The sequence below is a fragment of the Nerophis lumbriciformis genome, linkage group LG11 (genome assembly GCF_033978685.3).
Source record: "Nerophis lumbriciformis linkage group LG11, RoL_Nlum_v2.1, whole genome shotgun sequence".
In the NCBI taxonomy this organism is placed as follows: Eukaryota; Metazoa; Chordata; class Actinopteri; order Syngnathiformes; family Syngnathidae; genus Nerophis; species Nerophis lumbriciformis.
Window position 1 is genome coordinate 45223709 of NC_084558.2, and position 20969 is coordinate 45244677.

The 20969-nt window shown below is 41.6% G+C and overlaps 1 protein-coding gene across 2 annotated transcripts in view; it reads right to left on the reverse strand.

Moving 5' to 3' along the window:
* The window catches only part of fibcd1b (fibrinogen C domain containing 1b), a 387620-nt gene that overhangs the window by 170068 nt on the left and 196583 nt on the right, over positions 1 to 20969 (reverse strand). For both annotated transcript variants that reach the window (XM_061966495.2, XM_061966494.2), the window contains one exon: positions 19175 to 19311. In XM_061966495.2, coding sequence (XP_061822479.1) covers positions 19175 to 19311 — 137 coding nt within the window. The remainder of the gene's footprint in view (positions 1 to 19174; positions 19312 to 20969) is intronic.

Here is a 20969-nt window from a genome sequence, read left to right on the forward strand (position 1 = left end):
CCGGAAAATCCGGGAGGGTTGGCAAGTATGTGTCTAGGCCTGCTGTGTGTGTGTGTGTGTGTGTGTGTGTGTGTGTGTGTGTGTGTGTGTGGGTGGGTGGGTGGGTGGGTGCGTGTGGTACACAGAACATCAATTTCCACACTTCTATTAGCCCCGGGTCCAGTGGACCCGGACACCTTATGTGTAATATAAATGTGAAGGGGGTGTATGGTCTGTGGTCATTAAATATGTATTCTGATATATGTTATTCACAGAAAAATGAGCCAAAGTCAGTGAGTCTCAGTTTGAAAAATTAATTAATTGTATCATTTTTCTTTTAATAAAAAAATGAAAACGGGTCCCACAGACCCGAACGCCACACACCACTGTGTGACAATCATGGGTACTTTAACTTTAACTTAGTACCGGTATACCGTACAACCCAAGTACACGCAATTTCAAAGTTTGCACATGGTGTTTTGCGCGAGGTATTTTATCTTAGTGGATCAGGCCCTATGTCTGGGTTGTCTGTTTTAACCATTGTGTGGTGTTCGGGTCTGTGGGACCCGTTTTAATTGTTTTATTAAAAGAAAAATGATACAATTAGTTAATTTTTCAAACTGAGACTCACTGACTTTGGCTCATTTTCTGTGAAGAACATATATCAGAATACATATTTAATGACCACACACCATACACCCCCATTCACATTTCTATTACGTATAAGATGTCCGAGTCCACTGGACCCGGGGCTAATAGAAGTGTGGAAATTGATGTTCTGTGTACCACACACACACACACACAGCAGGCCTAGACAGGAGGAGGACAGAGTGTAGGTCCACAGAACATCAGAGGGTCAAATGTGCGAGAAAATGAGAGCAGACAGTGTTGACACACAAAAGAAGAATCACTGTGGGATGCAGAAAACTGGCAGAGAAATTTTATGTTAAAATACTGAACGGATGTTTATTGGGATAAGGTAAACATCTGTTCAGTATTTTAACATAAAAGTGTTTGATTGTGAGGCATTAAAAGCCACAAAATGCAAACGGGTCCGTCAGACCCACAAACGCTGGCTCAGTATCAACAATATGAACATTACACAAGGGTTAACCCTTGTGTAGTGTTTGGGTCTGTGGGACCCGTTTAAATTTTTTTTATTAAAAGAAAAATGATACAATTAGTTAATTTTTCAAACTGAGACTCACTGACTTTGGCTCATTTTCTGTGAAGAACATATATCAGAATACATATTTAATGACCACACACCATACACCCCCCTTACACATTTCTATTACGTATAAGATGTCCGAGTCCACTGGACCCGGGGCTAATAGAAGTGTGGAAATTGATGTTCTGTGTACCACACACACACACACACAGCAGGCCTAGACAGGAGGAGGACAGAGTGTAGGTACACAGAACATCAGAGGGTCAAATGTGCGAGACAATGAGAGCAGACAGTGTTGACAAACAATGTTGCAACCTTGTGTGGGAACCACAGGTGCAGAAACACAAAAGAAGAATCCCTCTGGGATGCAGAAAATGCCAGAGAAATTTTCCGTGCAGCGTTCACATTGTTGTTACTCAGCCAGCGTTTGTGGGTCTGATGGACCCGTTGCATTTCGTGGCTTTTAATGCCTCACAATCAAACACTTTTATGTTAAAATACTGAACAGATATTTATTGGGATAAGTTAAACATCTGTTCAGTATTTTAACATAAAAGTGTTTGATTGCGAGGCATTAAAAGCCACAAAATGCAACGGGTCCATCAGACCCACAAACGCTGGCTGAGTAACAACAATATGAACATCACACAAGGGTTAAGGGGTGAATGCTAAGGACAAAGCAGAAGGGAGACGAGTTAAGGGGAAGAATTGAGATTCCGCCTTAGTCCTGGCTTGTCCGCCGCGGCGTGATTGAACGCCCCAAACAACACGCTCGGTTGAGGGGAAAGCTAGTTAGCTCAGGACTGGAACGGGAGGAGCGTTGTTACGGAAGAAGGGAGAAAAAAAGCTGACCTCAAGTTCATTTCAAATTCCTTTATACACACACAACAGTGTCTATTATTAGGCAGCGCCTAAAGGCTTTGTTCACACTCTGAAAAATAACATTGGACAGTGGGAGAATAAAAACATACAAACTTCCAAAACCATCATTAACCGACAAGAACACACTAAGATAGGAATGGACAGTTCCACTTTACGCTACACGTGTGTGTGTGTGCATGTGGTAAACAACAAATATACGTGTTTAATAATAAAATCTCTTTATTTATTCAACAGTGAGCTGATACTAATAACTGTGCAGTCCCGTTTTATATGTTGTTTTCTGCCACTTCAGCATCTCATTTGCAAGTATGCATCCATCTCAGTTTGTCCTGGCTGTGTTGCCGTACTCAGAAAGTAGTCTTTGGAAAAGTGTTCTGTGGTCTGACGAGTCCACATTTCAAATTGTTTTCGGAAGCTGTGGATGTCGTGTCATCCGTGACAAAGAGGAAAAGAACCATCCGGATTGTTAAAGGGGAACATTATCACAATTTCAGAAAGGTTAAAACCATTAAAAATCAGTTCCCAGTGGCTTATTTTATTTTTCGAAGTTTTTTTCAAAATTTTACCCATCACGCAATATCCCTAAAAAAAGCTTCAAAGTGCCTGATTTTAACCATCGTTATATACACCCGTCCATTTTCCTGTGATGTCACATAGTGAAGCCAACTCAAACAAACATGGCGATAAAATACTGATAAAATATTTACATTTAGATCCACTCTATACCAGGGGTCACCAACGCGGTGCCCGCGGGCACCAGGTCGCCCGTAAGGACCAGATGAGTCGCCCGCTGGCCTGTTCTAAAAATAGCTCAAATAGCAGCACTTACCAGTGAGCTGCCTCTATTTTTTTAAATTGTATTTATATACTAGCAAGCTGGTCTCGCTTTGCTCGACATTTTTAATTCTAAGAGAGACAAAACTCAAATAGAATTTGAAAATCCAAGAAAATATTTTAAAGACTTGGTCTTCACTTGTTTAAATAAATTCATTTATTTTTTTCAACTTTCAGAAAGACAATTTTAGAGAAAAAAATACAACCTTAAAAATGATTTTAGGATTTTTGAACACATATACCTTTTTACCTTTTAAATTCCTTCCTCTTCTTTCCTGACAATTTAAATCAATGTTCAAGCAAATTTATTTTTGTTGTTGTAAGGAATAATAAATACATTTTAATTTAATTCTTCATTTTAGCTTCTGTTTTTTCGACGAACAATATTTGTGAAATATTTCTTCGAACTTATTGTGATTAAAATTCAAAAAAATTATTCTGGCAAATCTAGATCAAATTTAAATCTTATTTAAAAAAGTCTTTTGAATTTCTTTTAAAATTTTTGTTCTGGAAAATCTAGAAGAAATAATTTGTCTTTGTTAGAAATATAGCTAGGTCCAATTTGTTGTATATTCTAACAAAGTGCAGATTGGATTTTAACCTATTTAAAACATGTCATCAAAATTATAAAATTAATCTTAATCAGGAAAAATTACTAATGATGGAATTATTTTTTTAATTTTTTCCAAAAGATTCGAATGAGCTAGTTTTTTTCTTTTTTTTTCGGTTGAATTTTGAATTTTAAAGAGTCGAAATTGAAGATAAACTATGGTTCAAAATTGAATTTTCTTTTTTTTGGTGTGTTTTCTCCTCTTTTAAACCGTTCAATTAAGTGTCTTTTTCATCATTTATTCTCTACAAAAAAACTTCCGTAAAAGGAAAAAAAAATGTACGACGGAATGACAGACAGAAATACCCATTTTTTATATATATACCGTATATATATTTATTTATTTAGCTATTCTTGTTTAAATCACACTTACATGTAACTTACAAATGACAATATATATATATATATATATTAATAAGAGTAACCCCAAAAAATGTCAGAAAAAAGAAAGAAAATTATAATTTTCACGACGAATGGGAGGTAGGGTTTTTTTTTACCACTGTGAAAGAATCCTGCGTGTGTTTCACTTAAAGGGGAACATTATCACAATTTCAGAATGGTTAAAACCATTAAAAATCAGTTCCCAGTGGCTTATTTTATTTTTCGAAGTTTTTTTCAAAATTTTACCCATCACGCAATATCCCTAAAAAAAGCTTCAAAGTGCCTGTTATATACACCCGTCCATTTTCCTGTGACGTCACACAGTGATGCCGATACAAACAAACATGGCGCATAGAACAGGAAGCTACAGCAACATTAGCTCGGATTCAGACTCGGATTTCAGCGGCTTAAGCGATTCAACAGATTACGCATGTATTTAAACGGATGGTTGTAGTGTGGAGGCAGGTAGCAAACACGAAATTGAAGAAGAAACTGAAGCTATTGAGCCATATCGGTTTGAACCGTATGCAAGCGAAAACAACGAAAACAACACGACAGCCAGCGACACGGGAGAAAGCGAGGACAAATTCGGCGATCGCCTTCTAACCAACGATTGGTATGTGTTTGTTTGGCATTAAAGGAAACTAACAACTATGAACTAGGTTTGAAATACATTTGGCAACAACATGCACTTTGAGAGTGCAGACAGCCCAATTTTCATCAATTAAAATATTCTGTAGACATACCCTCATCCGCGCTCTTTTCCTGAAAGCTGATCTGTCCAGTTTTGGAGTTGATGTCAGCAGGCCAGGGAAGCTAGGGTCGATATTCTTCTCTTGATCATCTTCGGTGGCATAAGGGACGGTGTGAGCCAAGACATCCAGGGGGTTTAGCTCGCTCGTCTGTGGTAACAAACTGCCGCCATTGCTTGCCGTGCTACCGAGGTCCTTTGTCCCTGAATTGCTCACACACTCCGGCAGATTCAATGGGGGTCTGGCGGCAGATTTCTTTGACTTAATCGTTGGAAATGCATCTGCTTTGAGTGTCGCAGGATATCCACACATTCTTGCCATCTCTGTCGTAGCATAGCTTTCGTCGGTAAAGTGTGCGGAACAAACGTCCAATTTCTTGCCACTTTCGCATCTTTGGGCCACTGGTGCAACTTGAATCCGTCCCCGTTGGTGTTGTTACACCCTCCGACAATACACAGACGAGGCATGATGTCTCCAAGGTACGGAAAACAGTCGAAAAAAACGGAAAATAACAGAGCTGATTTGACTCGGTGTTTGAGAAAATGGCGGATTGCTTCCCGATGTGACGTCACGTTCCGATAGCGAATATTAGAAAGGCGTTTAATTCGCCAAAATGCACCCATTTAGAGTTCGGAAATCGGTTAAAAAAATATATGGTCTTTTTTCTGCAACATCAAGGTATATATTGACGCTTACATAGGTCTGGTGATAATGTTCCCCTTTAAAGGCGCAAAGTTCAAAAGCCAGCATCTGTGATGGTATGGGGGTGTGTTAGTGCACAAGACATGGGTAACTTACACTTTTTTGAAGGCACCATTAATGCTGAAAGGTACATACAGGTTTTGGAGCAACATATGTTGCCATCATGGACGCCCCTGCTTATTTCAGCAAGACAATGCCAAGCCACGTGTTACAACAGCGTGGCTTCATAGTAAAAGAGTGCGGGTACTAGACTGGCCTCCCGTTGAAAATATGTGGCACAATTTGAAGCCTAAAATACCACAACAGGGATTCCGGACTGTTGAACAACTTAAGCTGTACATCAAGCAAGAATGGGAAAGAATTCCACCTGAAAGCTTCAAAAATTGTTCTCCTCAATTCCCAAATGTTTACTGAGTGTTGTTAAAAGGAAAAGCTATGTAACACAGTGGTAAAAATGCCCCTTTGACAACTTTTTTGCAACGTGTTGCTGTCATTAAATTCTAAGTTCATGATTATTTGCAATAAAAAATAACGTTTCTCAGTTGGAACATTAAATATCTTGTCTTTGCAGTCAATTGAATATAAGTTGAAAAGGATTTGCAAATCATTGTGTTCTGTTTTTATTTACGATTTACACAACGTGCCAACTTCACTGGTTTTGGGTTTTGTATTCAAAAATAAATAGAGTACAAAGTGGGCGTACAGAATTAGGGGATGGGTGGCATCCGTGATACATGCTGTCAGGGCATATTGGTGACGAACCCCAAGATGCACAGATGACGGCAGGCGTTGAGCGAGAAAACATGATTTAATACTATAGCAAAAAAAACAAACAAAAGGCGCGCACAAGGCGGAGAACAAACGTGGCTATGAACTAAAATAGCACAAAGGCTAACTGTCGACAAGAAACAAAAACACTATGACATGAGCAGAGTGAACAAAAGTAGACAAGTATTATGACAGGTAGTAGTGACATCGACAATGACAATAATCCAACACTGACTGGAGGGGAAGGCAGGTTTAAATAGCAGCTGGCTGATTGACAGCAGGTGTGGCCAGGTGCCAATCAGCCACAGCTGAGGACACAGCACTCAGAGAGAACAACAGGAAACTGAACCAAAATAAGAGTGCTGACAGGAAATAAAACAAACACAGAGGGAAAACTAAAACTTAACCAAACTGTCAGGGACAAGCCTGACACATGCTGCATATTATACCTTAATTTCACTCTTCATAAAGGGTGCGTGACTGAAAAAAACAAAACAAAAAAAAAGAAGTTCCGCAGCCTGACGCACTAATGGCGACGCCGAGGACACGCGGGAAACAAAGTTCCACCGAAGCTGGAACTTCACTCAAGTTCTCAAGGTTTTCGCAGCCTTACAAAACATTTATGAATAGGACACAAGCGCCCAAAACCTCCGTGCCGCTATTTATTTTATCTATTTTCCAAACCAATAAACTAAACAAATGAAATATTGAAGGGGCCCGCGAGGCAGTTGAAGACGGCGAAAAAGCCTTCCGATCATTCATTCCGGAACACTCAAAAGGCACTCTGCGCTCCTCTGAAAGCGGCGGGCACAAAACAAGCGCACAATCGTACATGCCAGATGGAACTTTTACATTTCACTTCTTAGCCGAATGCGAGATTTGCGCTACTTCTGATAAAAGCCCCCCTCTCCTTTGATAATGCAGCGTTCATTAAATTATGCATACCGGGCTTATTTTTATAGCTTTTAACGGATAGAAGGAAAAAAAAAAAAAAAGTTCTAATAGAAGACATTAGCCCGGATTTAAAAGGTATCTTCAATCTGTATGCAGGGTTGCTTTATTCCAGCGAATACATCATTTAGTATTTGTGCCACAAATGTTTCTACTTAAAACACGGAAACGCCCGCATGGTTAACTTCGTGAATGAGGCGTGTATACGCAGACTCTCTTCCATGCGGACTGGACACTGGCCGAGAGTTAGTGGTTGCTTTGTTGGGTCCGCTCCTTTCCCTGTAACAGAGTGTATATGTTGTTTTTGTGGGGACGGCGTGGTGCTGGTTGGGAGAGTGGCCGTGCCAGCGACCTGAGGGTTCCTGGTTCGATCCCCACCTCCCTACCGACCTCGTCACGTCCGTCGTGTCCTTGAGCAAGACACTTCACCCTCGCTCCTGATGGGTGGTGGTTAGCGCCTCGCACGGCAGCTCCCGCCATCAGTGCGTAAATGTGTGTCTGAATGTGGAAATAGTGTCAAAGCGGGTACATTGAAGGTAAAAAAGCGTTATACAAGTACAAACCCCGTTTCCATATGAGTTGGGATATTGTGTTAGATGTAAATATAAACGGAATACAATGATTTGCAAATAATTTTCAACCCATATTCAATTGAATTCACTACAAAGACAACATATTTGATGTTCAATCTGATAAAAAAAATTTTTTTTGCAAATAATCATTAACTTTACAATTTGATGCCAGCAACACGTGACAAAGAAGTTGGGAAAGGTGGCAATAAATACTGATAAAGTTGAGGAATGCTCATCAAACACTTATTTGGAACATCCCACAGGTGGACAGGCAAATTGGGAACAGGTGGGTGCCATGATTGGGTATAAAAGTAGATTCCATGAAATGCTCAGTCATTCACAAACAAGGATGGGGCAAGGGGTCACCACTTTGTCAACAAATGCGTGAGCAAATTGTTGAACAGTTTAAGAAAAAGCTTTCTCAACCAGCTATTGCAAGGAATTTAGGGATTTCACCATCTACGGTCCGTAATATCATCAAAGGGTTCAGAGAATCTGGAGAAATCACTGCACGTAAGCAGCTAAGCCCGTGACCTTCGATCCCTCAGGCTGTATTGCATCAACAAGCGACATCAGTGTGTAAAGGATATCACCACATGGGCTCAGGAACACTTCAGAAACCCACTGTCAGTAACTACAGTTGGTCGCTACATCTGTAAGTGCAAGTTAAAACTCTCCTATGCAAGGCAAAAACCGTTTATCAACAACACCCAGAAACGCAGTCAGCTTCGCTGGGCCTGAGCTCATCTAAGATGGACTGATACAAAGTGGAAATGTGTTCTGTGGTCTGACGAGTCCACATTTCAAATTGTTTTTGGAAACTGTGGACGTCGTGTCCTCCAGACCAAAGAGGAAAAGAACCATCCGGATTGTTATAGTCGCAAAGTTGAAAAGCAGGCATCTGTGATGGTATGGGGGTGTATTAGTGCCCAAGACATGGGTAACTTACACATCTGTGAAGGCGCCATTAATGCTGAAAGGTACATACAGGTTTTGGAGCAACATATATTGCCATCCAAGCAACGTTACCATGGACGCCCCTGCTTATTTCAGCAAGACAATGCCAAGCCACGTGTTACATCAACGTGGCTTCATAGTAAAAGAGTGCAGGTACTAGACTGGCCTGCCTGTAGTCCAGACCTGTCTCCCATTGAAAATGTGTGGCGCATTATGACGCCTAAAATAGCACAACGGAGACCCCCGGACTGTTGAACAACTTAAGCTGTACATCAAGCAAGAATGGGAAATAATTCCACCTGAGAAGCTTAAAAAATGTGTCTCCTCAGTTCCCAAACGTTTACTGTGTGTTGTTAAAAGGAAAGGCCATGTAACACAGTGGTGAACATGCACGTGTTGCAGCCATGAAATTCTAAGTTAATTATTATTTGCAAAAAAAAAAATAAAGTTTATGAGTTTGAACATCGAATATGTTGTCTTTGTAGTGCATTCAATTGAATATGGGTTGAAAAGGATTTGCAAATCATTGTATTCCGTTTATATTTACATCTAACACAATTTCCCAACTCATATGGAAACAGGGTTTGTATAACCCTATGTGGGGGGAGATGTAGCCAGCGCTGCCTGTAGGAGTAAAAGTCACCGCCGCTGTCCGTGGTGCTGAGGTCGAGCGTCATAAGGCAGGGGCGGGGCATGTGTTGACGGCGAGACACAGCTGGCAGGTGATTAGATTTCACAGATGGTACGTGTTTATCTAAACATCTGTTGTCTTTAAGAGTGAGCGGCCGGGTGCAGGAGGAAGAGGAAGTTCTGAGAGAGAAAACTTTGCGTAAAAACATACGATCATTAGAAACCTTGTTAAACCTGCACGCTGGACTCCTGTGCCGTGTCTGACAGTGGGACCCATTTACCATTTTTGTCGTTGTCTTTGTTTTACTTTTGTAGAAATGGCTGGTCGCATCAGCTCTGCTCTATTAATGTCCTTTGTGTTCTTTGATGTTTCTCTCTTACACACATGCTTATGTGTGCTATGGCTATGGGTTTTTTTTCTCTCCCTTGGCCTCAGTCACCCCCTCTCCAGGGCCCAGGCTTAGACAGAATATTGGTTTTCTTTTTTGTAAGGGGCGCCGGAAGTTGTCAGACCCATCAGCGATCCCATTCTGTAATGTTTGTCTGCTCTTGAATGGGATTGTGCGCCATCCATCCATTTCCTACCGCTTGTCCCTTTCGGGATTGTGTTGAAAATCTTAATTTCCATTCAGGGATTAATGAAGTATTTCTGATTCTGATTCATCGAGAGGAGCCAGATGAGGTGGTTCGGTCATCTGGTCATGATGCCACATGAACGCCTCCCTACGGAGGTGTTTAGGGCTAGTCCGACCGGTAGGAGGCCACGAGGAAGACCCAGGACACGTTGGGAAGACTATGTCTCCTGGCTGGCCTGGGAACACCTCGGGATCCCCCGGGAAGAGCTGGACGAAGTGACTGGGGAGAGGGAAGTCTGGGCTTCCCTGCTTAGGCTGCTGCCCCCGCGACCCGACCTCGGCTAAGCGAAAGAAGATGGATGGATGGATGAAAGTTACTATAGGAAGAACTAAAAAAAACCCAATATGAACGCAATAAGTACAAATATTGGCAAAGAAACAGATAAATTCATATTTATAAGCGTGGTATGAGTCATGACGCCCCAGAGGACGCGCTCCGCGTTCTTTCTTTGCTTTACGGCCTAAAATACTGGAAGCGTCACTGGTGCTTTGTCATCCGTGCCTCGGAGCCAGCAAAGAAGTGAAAAAAGAAAGAAAAAAAAAGAACAGTTAACACTTCAATAGTTTGACTACATGGCACAGGCATCTTGCTTTCCTGCTGAATCCTTTTTTTTTTTTTTGCTATCTCTATCTCTCGTGTCTGAGGGAACGTCACAGGTGTGGGAATGAGTCACAGTCTATCCAGGACACAGCTGCAAGATCAGGGGAAAGCAACCGCCGAGCCGATACTGGAAATTGCGGGAGCTCCGCTTTTGTCTTTTTGAAATCAATGGGAACGTAAATGATATTTTCCAATATTGATTGTTTTTGATAGCATCATTTTTTGACTGCAACATTTAAAAAATAGCTAATTACAAAACCCCAAACCAGTGAAGTTGGCACGTTGTGTAAATGGTAAATAAAAAGAGAATATTTGCAAATCCTTTTCAACTTATTGAACAGACTGCAAAGACAAGATATTTAATGTTCTAACTAAGAAACTTAATTTTTGTTTGCAAATAATAACTAACTTGGAATTTAATTGCAGCAACACATTGCAAAAAAGTTGGCACAGGGGCATGTTCACCACTGTGTTACATGGCCTTTCCTTTTAACAACACTCAGTAAACGTTTGGGAACTGAGGAGACACATTTTTTAAGCTTTCCCATTCTTGCTTGATTTACAGCCTAAGTTGTTCAACAGTCCGTGGTATTTTAGGCTTCATAATGCGCCACACAATTTCAACAGGAGACAGGTCTGGACTACAGGCAGGCCAGTCTAGTACCCACACTCTTTTACTATGAAGCCACGCTCTTGTAACACGTGCAAAATGTGGCTTGTCATTACTGCCTCAAGTGGTGGAAAAGTGTATTCCTTCTGTCTTGCCTCTGGTGAGGGGCGGTCACATTTTTTTCACCTCCCGTCTTTTCCTGCTTGCTCTCTCTTTTTTGTCTTGTCTTGTCTAAACTTTTTTTTTTTTTGGAAGCCTCTTTCTTTGCGCTGTCCTCCAAATCTAATCATCAGACATGGAATTGATTAGCTGGACTCTCGACTCTATTGCCACAATCTTTTCGACGAGGAAAAGAGGTTCTGGGGAGCCTGGCTGCCCTGATGGAACCATTGCTGCGGGGTACGTGAGATGGAGAATCATGTGCCTATCAGTCCTTTCCATCGAGGACGGGGAAGACATCTACCTATTTGGAACCATGATTGTGGGGCACCTGCTGATTGGGCTGGGCATTGCTCTGGTGTATCGTAAAATTCGCAAGACGATGGCAGCCACTCAAGGAGCCCAAAGGCTGTTCGTCGCAATGGATGGATTGGGTTGAACTGAATTGCAAAATGGATCACATCATGGAAAAGCTTGCTATAAAGGAAGGTTTAGATATGAGAGCCAGCATGGACGAATAGAACAGACAAGTCGTTAATGCCTGTTCGAGAAAAAACATTTGACTCCCCCAATGGCCTTGAGGACAAGAACAGACTGTTCTGTAATCATCCCCTGAGGAATTTCAAAGATGGACGCTTTTTGACCTCCCTCTTTCCTCCCCTTCTCAACGACACCTGGGAATCTAACTTTGCTTGCATTGCATGCAGAACGACTCTGGGCTTATGAACATTTACACTTCACCCAAAGAACAATGGGCATATATACAAACACACTCCCCATCCCCATCCAACGCTCCTCACCACTGCTTAAATTCCCCTTCAGGGTTATGGACGGCTGAGTAGCGCTTTATAGCAGCAGGCCGGCCTCCAGGGCCCCAAATCTCCCCCCTCTGTTGCGAATTGTTGTGATTATATGTAACATGTTTATGTGTGCTTTGCTAAATGATTTTTTTTTTCCCTTGGACTCAGTCTTTTACTCTTCCCCCCTTTCCCAATATCACCTTTTTCCCACCTTTTTTAAGGAGCGCCATAAGTGGCTGATCCGTCGGCGGTCCCGTCTTGTCTCCCTGTAACGTATGTCTGCTCTTAGTGGGACTGTGCCGAAAATGTAATTTCAGTTCCTATGTGTCTTGTACATGTTAAAGAATGGACAATAATGAAGAATCATGAATCTTGAATACTGCTACAGCTGAGAGACTGATATCTTGCCCTGAGATTGGTAGGTCGTGGGTTCAAACCCACGACCCGTCTCTGCTGACCCGTCTCCGCTCGGGATGGTGTCCTGCTGGCCCCACTATGGACTGGACTCTTACTATTATGTTGGATCCACTATGGACTGGACTCTCACAATATTATGTCAGACCCACTCGACATCCATTGCTTTTGGTCTCCCCTAGAGGGGGGGGGGGGTTACCCACATATGCGGTCCTCTCCAAGGTTTCTCATAGTCATTCACATCGACGTCCCACTGGGGTGAGTTTTTCCTTGCCCTTATGTGGGCTTTGTACCGAGGATGTCGTTGTGGCTTGTGCAGCCCTTTGAGACACTTGTGATTTAGGGCTATATAAATAAACATTGATTGATTGAAATAAACATTGAAACCCCGGCCGAGTCATACCAAAGACTAAAAAAAAAAAAAAGGGCCCCATTACCTCCCTGCTTGGCACTCAGCATCAAGGGTTGGAATTGGGGGTTAAAATCTCCAAAAATGATTTCCGGGCGTGGCCATCGCTGCTGCTCACTGCTCCCCTCCCCTCCCAAGGGGTGATCAAGGGTGATTGGTCAAATTTAGAGAATAATCTCGCCTAGTGTGTGTGTGACTAGGTGTGGCAAAACTATTCTCTGCATTTGACCCATCACCCCAGATCACCTCCCGGGAGGTGAGGGGAGCAGTGAGCAGCAGTGGTGGCCGCGCCCGGGAATTTTTTTTGGTGATTTAAACCCCAATTCCAACCCTTGATGCTGAGTGCCAAGCAGGGAGGTAATGGGTGTGTGTGACAATCATTGGTACTTTAACTTTAACTTGTGGTGGAAAAGTGTATTGCAACCGAATACTGCTACGGCTGAGAGACAGATATCTTTTGGCTCGTGTTGGGCCCCTGCCCTATGGTTGAGAAGCACTGTAATACATTAAGTATTTTCACAGATTTTATTTCAGGTTCTTTCTCTGATTTGGGTAAATATTCCAAGAATGTCATCACCAAACCAACCCATATATGTTTTTTTTTTGTAACTTCTAAGAATGCAACAGTCATATTTTGACTTCTTCTTCCCGCAGCTTACCTGTTCATCCCTCAAGTCAGCCTTCCTCCGCCTCCGCGCGGCGACGTGAAAGTATGCAAATGAGGCTGCGGCATATGGCTCATTCCTTATTTAAGCTCCGCCGACAGACTCGACTCGACTCCACCCGCCGAGTGCCGCGGTCTCCCGTCCTCGTCTCCCCCGCCGGGTTGTGCGCGGCGCGGCGTTGATCTCCTAATGAGGCTGGGGTGTGATAGCAATCAGCTCGGGCACGCGGGCAGGATCAGCAGCTGCCGGCACTCCCGAGTCCAGAGTACTAGGTCCTGGGAGAGGACGCCGTGCGAAAGGTGCCCCCGCACCGGCTGCCGTTGCACAAATCGCCGGAGACGTTGACGCGCCACGGCGCTGATTGACTGACTGACTGACTGACTGACTGACAGGCCGCTCTATTCCGTCATGCCGCACTAAGCACTCTGTCACTACGACAGCCTGCCTTTTATTTGATGATCGCAGGCTACGACCTTGCCCGTCTGGCACGTTCACTGTCACGCCGTATGCACGCCGTTCTGACTGTAGGACGCCGGAAAACAAACCGTCACTTCTTTCGCGGACAAACCGCTGACATAATGGCTGTGTCGGAATAATTGTGTCTAAGTTGTCACAACACTTTGCGTTTCAACGAGTTCCCGGCGAGAGGACAAAAGCTGTCTTTAACCCTACCAAGCTTGTAAAACTCCACTGTGTAGGATGGGAAGCAACATGAAGGCGTCGGTTTCTTTCATGTATTGTAATCAACAAAAAGATATTGTCTTGACCCGAGATCTACAAAGCGAAGAGGAAGCAGGACCAGACTCCCCTCCAGGCACCGCTTCTTTGAACTGTTTTACGACCTTTTCTTTGAACTGTACTGTAACCAAAGGCGATGGCTGTTTACGACCCCCGTCCCTTAGAAACAGATGTTGCCATGTAATCAGGGAAAGTCCAAATAAAAGAGGAGGCGTACAATCTTTTGTCAGGGGCGTGGGACGACACAGGGTGCAGTATCTACGCGTCTCTCCTAAATTGAGCCAAATGTAATTCTGTCTCTGTTTAATTCCTTGCTTCTCGTCTTGTTTAATAGATGTCATCAGTGTTTGATCCGCCAATTGCAGCAGCAGCAGTTATTTACTCGGTGAGGAGGAGGAGGACGACTCATCGTTCATTTCTGTACTTGGATAAAAACTCGGAGAAGACGAGAACGTGGAAAGCGTCGCTCTGGTGGACCATTTTTAAGAAGTGTATTGCACAATACAACAGCGTTAGAAGCAATCAGTACGTTTCCATGCACTAAATTAGTCCGATTTCTCAAATAATTGTACAAACCCCAAAACCAGTCAAGTTGGCACGTTGTGTAAATGGTAAATAAAAACAGAATACAATGATTTGCAAATCCTTTTCAACTTATTATTACTTAATGTTCAAACTGGAAAATGTTGTTATTTTTTGCAAATATTAGCTCATTTGGAATTTGATGCCTGCAACTTGTTTGAAAAAAGATGGCACAAGTGACAAAAAAGACTGAGAATGCTCATCAAACACTTATTTGGATCAGGATAATTGGGAACAGGTGGGTGCCATGATTGGGTATAAAAGCAGCTTCCATGAAATGCTCAGTCATTCACAAACAAAGATGGGGCGAGGGTCACCACTTTGTGAACAAATCCGTGAGCAAATTGTTCAACAGTTTAAGAACAACATATGTTGTTAATATTCAGTGTTTTATTGTTTGTAGTTAATATTGTAAATCCCACGTAAAAGAGGAGTGACGTTCATATGTGGTTAATATTCCGTGTTTTATTGTCCATAGTTAATATTGTAAATCCCACGTAAAAGAAGAGCGACGTTCATGTGTTGTTAATATTCAGTGTTTTATTGTTCATAGTTAATATTGTAAATCCCACGTAAGAGAAGAGCGACGTTCATATGTTATTAATATTCAGTGTTTTATTGTTCATAGTTAATATTGTAAATCCCACGTAAAAGAGGAGCGACGTTCATATGTTTTTAATATTTAGTGTTTTATTGTTCATAGTTAATATTGTAAATCCCACGTAAAAGAGGAGCGACGTTCATATGTTGTTAATATTCAGTTTTATTGTTCATAGTTAATATTGTAAATCCCACTTAAAAGAGGAGCGACGTTCATGTGTTGTTAATATTCAGTGTTTCATTGTTCATAGTTAATATTGTAAAGCCCATGTAAAAGAGGAGCGACGTTCATATGTTGTTAATATTCAGTGTTTTATTGTTCATAGTTAATATTGTAAATCCCACTTTCTTTATTTTCATGTACATTTTGGGAGTCCCATCCAGTAAAAAACTGTAAAATTCCATTCCGTTTTTTTTTGAAAAAATTACTTTTTTAGAATTCTATCGGACATTGTGACTTTCGGTATTAGTATTCCTGAAAAAAAGGGACCCAAACACACATACTGTACAGCAGATGTTAATAGCTAAATGTGTATATTTAATTTATAAACACCCATACACATTTTTTCTCTCAATGTGGCTCCCGAGTCAAAATATTTGCCCAGCTCTGTGCTAACTTCAAATGCTGATACATTGCCGTTTTATGGAAGTATTAAAAAAACAAAACACCCGGAGGTTGCCTACAGCCGCATATGCTCATGCCAATGTTCTTCTGGCAGGCTGAGCGTTACAGATGGGAGATTTACACAAACTGTGTGACACACTGTCGATGGAAAAACTCAGAGACGGCTATTTTGCGCAATCTTTTTTGAGCAGGTACTCGCATGCGGTTATTGTTGAAACATTCAAGGACACTCGACCGAAATAATTCCTTAAAAGGGACATTTTGAAAAGGGATTTCAATGGCGAGATGAGGGAAGCGGACATTAGTTGTATTAAAATGTAAATGCAGCAGATAGATTTATTTCCTTTAAGCACACACACTGCCACGCACTAGTTGGCAGACATGAAAGGAAGCAATTATTTCTGTCAAGTTCTTGGTGAGAAAACTGATTTACAGTATAAATTAGTTGTGTGTGTGTGTGTGTGTGTGTGTGTGTGTGAGAGAGAGAGAGAGAGAGAGAGTGTGAGTGTGTTCACAGCCCCTGTTTATGGTTTGGGCACATTTGGACACATTCCGAAAAAAATGTTGCGATTCAAATACAACTACAACTAAGACGTCTCCACTTCACTAACTACCTGAAATAAACGCCTGCAAGCGGCATGCCTCGGTGTGTGCGAGAGCGAGCACACACACAAACAAGCCCCACTTCCAAATATAACTTGAAACCGTGTCAATGTTTGCTCACCTCGTCAGCTGGCGCTCGGCAACAACAGGAAAGTGTGCTCACACTCCAGCAAAGGCCGCACGGCTGCCAGATGTTTGAACGCGTCTCGAGCTCCAAAACACACGGAAGTATCTTCTACTCGCGAGCCTACAAAATGTCACTTACACGTTGCGCGAAGGCGATGACGGTTTTTGAAAAGACGACTGCAGGGAGCAGTCGTATGAGGGGCCGTTGGGGACATTGTTGTCTCTCACACGCACGTGGTGTTTGTGTGTGTGCGTGAGAGAAAAACATTTTAGTTGTTTATGTGAGAGCATTTCAGTAGTGTATGTGAGAGTGTTTCAGTCGTGTATGTGAGAGCGTTTCAGTCGTGTATGTGAGAGCATTTCAGTAGTGTATGTGAGAGATTTTCAGTAGCGTATGTGAGAGCATTTCAGTAGTGTATGTGACAGTGTTTCAGTCGTGTATGTGAGAGCATTTCAGTAGTGTATGTGAGAGTGTTTCAGTCGTGTATGTGAGAGCATTTCAGTCGTGTATGTGAGAGCATTTCAGTAGTGTATGTGAGAGATTTTCAGTAGTGTATGAGAGCATTTCAGTAGTGTATGTGAGAGCATTTCAGTAGTGTATGTGAGAGCTTTTTAGTAGTGTATGTCAGAGCATTGCAGTAGTGTATGTGAGAGCATTTCAGTAGTGTATGTGAGAGCATTTCAGTAGTGTATGTGAGAGTGTTTCAGTCGTGTATGTGAGAGCATTTCAGTAGTGTATGTGAGAGTGTTTCAGTCGTGTATGTGAGAGCATTTCAGTCGTGTATGTGAGAGCATTTCAGTCGTGTATGTGAGAGATTTTCAGTAGTGTATGTGAGAGCATTTCAGTAGTGTGTGTGAGAGCATTTCAGTAGTGTATGTGAGAGCATTTCAGTAGTGTATGTGAGAGCATTTCAGTAGTGTATGTGAGAACATTTCAGTAGTGTATGTGAGAGCATTTCAGTAGTGTGCGATAGAGCATTTCCGTAGTGTGCGATAGAGCATTTCCGTAGTGTGTGTACGAGTGTTTCAGTAGTGTATGTGAGAGAAAAACATTTCAGTTGTTTATGTGAGAGCATTTCAGTAGTGTGTATAAGAGTGTTTCAGTAGTGTGTATAAGAGTGTTTCAGTAGTGTGGATGAGAGCATTTTAGTAGTGTATGTGAGAGCTTTTCAGTAGTGTATGTGAGAGCATTTCAGTAGTGTGTATAAGAGTGTTTCAGTAGTGTGTGTGAGAAAAACATTTCAGTTGTGTATGTGAAAGCATTTCAGTAGTGTGTATAAGAGTGTTTCAGCAGTGTGTATAAGAATGTTTCAGTAGTGTGTGTGAGAGCATTTCAGTAGTGTGTGTGAGAGCATTTCAGTAGTGTATGTGAGAGCATTTTAGTAGTGTATGTGATAGCTTTTCAGTAGTGTATGTGAGAGCTTTTCAGTAGTGTTTGTGAGAGCATTTCAGTAGTGTTTATAAGAGTGTTTCAGTAGTGTGTGAGAGAAAAACATTTCAGTTGTGTATGTGAGAGCACTTCAGCAGTGTATAAGAGTTTTTCAGGTGTGAGTAAGAGAAAAACATTTCAGTTGTGTATGTGAGAGCATTTCAGTAGTGTGTATAAGAGTGTTTCAGTAGTGTGTTTGAGAGAAAAACATTTCAGTTGTGTATGTGTGAGCATTTCAGTAGTGTGTATAAGAGTGTTTCAGCAGTGTGTGAGAGAAAAAAACATTTCAGTTGTTTATGTGAGAGCATTTGAGTAGTGTATGTAAGAGGTAATTCTGAATAATGTCCCTAACGGCCCCTCATACAGCCACACAGCCTTCAGGTCATTCACATTACTGCTCACATGCATGACTTGGGATGTGTACTGGGTACCGATTTACATAAAAGCAAAACGGCCCCGTATGTTGTTACACAAGACGTCACGTCCAGACTCGGCTCAAGCACCATGCCGACAAAAAAAGCTTGACTTATAGAATATAGGATGGATGGGTGGATGGATAACTGGACAGCAGTTATTCAACTCATTTTTAAAGGTTGCAATAAACGAAATGTTTATTATCAAAAACAATTCATATTTATTAGTACACACAAAAGTACCGAATATTGGTACTGTTGATTACCGGTATCGATTGCACTGGTATTGGTAATCGGTACTGCATCATTTCAAATGTAAACGGTTCACATCCCGTAGTTATCAGTACCATCCCAGTGATAAATGTTGGAAAAAAATAAACAAATAAAAAATGTACATTTAATAACACAATCAATTCCTGAAAATTGGTACTCTTGAGAACAAGTATTGAGGCTACAAAGCGTGTTTCATCCGATTACTCGATTAATCCAACAAACTGATCGATAGGTTTACTTGATCGATACAATAATTGATAGCTGCAACCCTGAATAATCCTGAGTGAGAGTAAACTGACTTACCGTCCAGCCACCGCCGTCCGTGGTCATGTCGCAGTGCACCTGGAAGCCAGCGGGATGGTGGATGGGAAACACCGAGTAGATGCCGTCTTCTCGCTGGCCGCTGGCGTACAGGTCGCCGCAGTCACGAGGACGCGAGCCTGCGAGAGGCGGAAAGCATGAGTTAGTGAACAAGTGTTAAATGTGTCGACATTAGCTGAGGCGGACCCAAACAGTGCCTCTGCAGGTTGCAGCCAAGTAGTGCAGTTTTGATGCTTAATCCATGGTGATGAGTTACCGTATTCTCCGGACTTTAAGGCACACTTAAAATGTTTTTTTCCCCTCAAAACTTGACAATGCGCCTTATAACCCGCTGCGCCTAATGTAAGGAACAAGGTTGGTTGAGCTTACCCACCTTGAAGCTATTTTATTTGGTACATGGTGTAATGATAAGTGTGATCAGTAGATGGCAGTCAAACATAAGAGATAAGTGTAGGCTGCACTATGATGGCAATATGACTCAAGTAAACAACACCAACACATTAAACATAGGAGTATTATTATGGTGTGCGTAAGGTATGTCCTGGGCATGACGTTAAAGTGCATCCGGCAGTGGAGGCTCCTCTATGGGGGTCTTGGGGCACTAGGAGGTTAACCCCTTTACTACTGTTACCCCAGGTGGCCCTTGGCAAAGGCCTAGTACCTGACTGCCCCATAGCCAGGGATACGGTGAAGACCTCAACGGCGGAGCAGGCGGAAGACGGTAGATTTAAGAACTACCACAACGGCGGAAGAAGGCTGCAGCAGAAAAGGGTCCCCAGTCGTCTTGGACTCCATGCCACCGGACCCTGACCCGATTTCTGTCAAGGATCGTGTGAGGACTGTCTGTGCACCGGTCTCCAGTCATTAAACAAAGTCACAGACAGGCATCCTCCATAAAGCGATACACCCCTAACAGGAGAATCGTCATACTCGTTTTGAGTGACCGCCGATGATGATAAGGTAAAACATTATCTGGCGTTTTGTTTCGCAATATTATGCAAAAACAACTTTTCTTACCTTCTGGTACTTGCTGTGTATTTGGGATCTGCATAAGTCCTGAAAAATTGCGTGTGCGCCTTTGTAGTTTGTGCCGACATCATAGTCGATAAGCTTCTTCTTTTTGTTATGGGACATTCATCCTCCGCTGTTGCCACTTCTAATATAAAGTAGTGTAAAGTTCTTACTTATATCTGTCAGTAAACTCGCCATGAAAGCGCTAAAACATACTGGTGTAGTGAGTTTACATTATTCACCCAAGGAACTTTAGTCCGGTCTGACGGTTTTTCACGGGACACATTTTCGGCCTTGTTGTTGTTTCCGGATGAGGCGATGCTGCTCCGTTATTGATTGAAGTAAAGTCTGAATGTCATTAAAACAGTTATCGCCATCTTTTGACACATTTCTTCCAATCCCGTCCTTGCACGCTACACCGCTACAGCAAAGATATATATATATATATATATATATATATATATATATATATATATATATATATATATATATATATATATATATGTATATATATATATATATATATATATATATATACATATATATATATATATATATATACATATATATATATATATATATATATATATATATATATATATATATATATATATATATATATACACATATATATATATATATATATATATATATATATATATATATATATATACATATATATATGTATATATATATATATATATATATATATATATATATATACAAACCCCGTTTCCACATGAGTTGGGAAATTGTGTTAGATGTA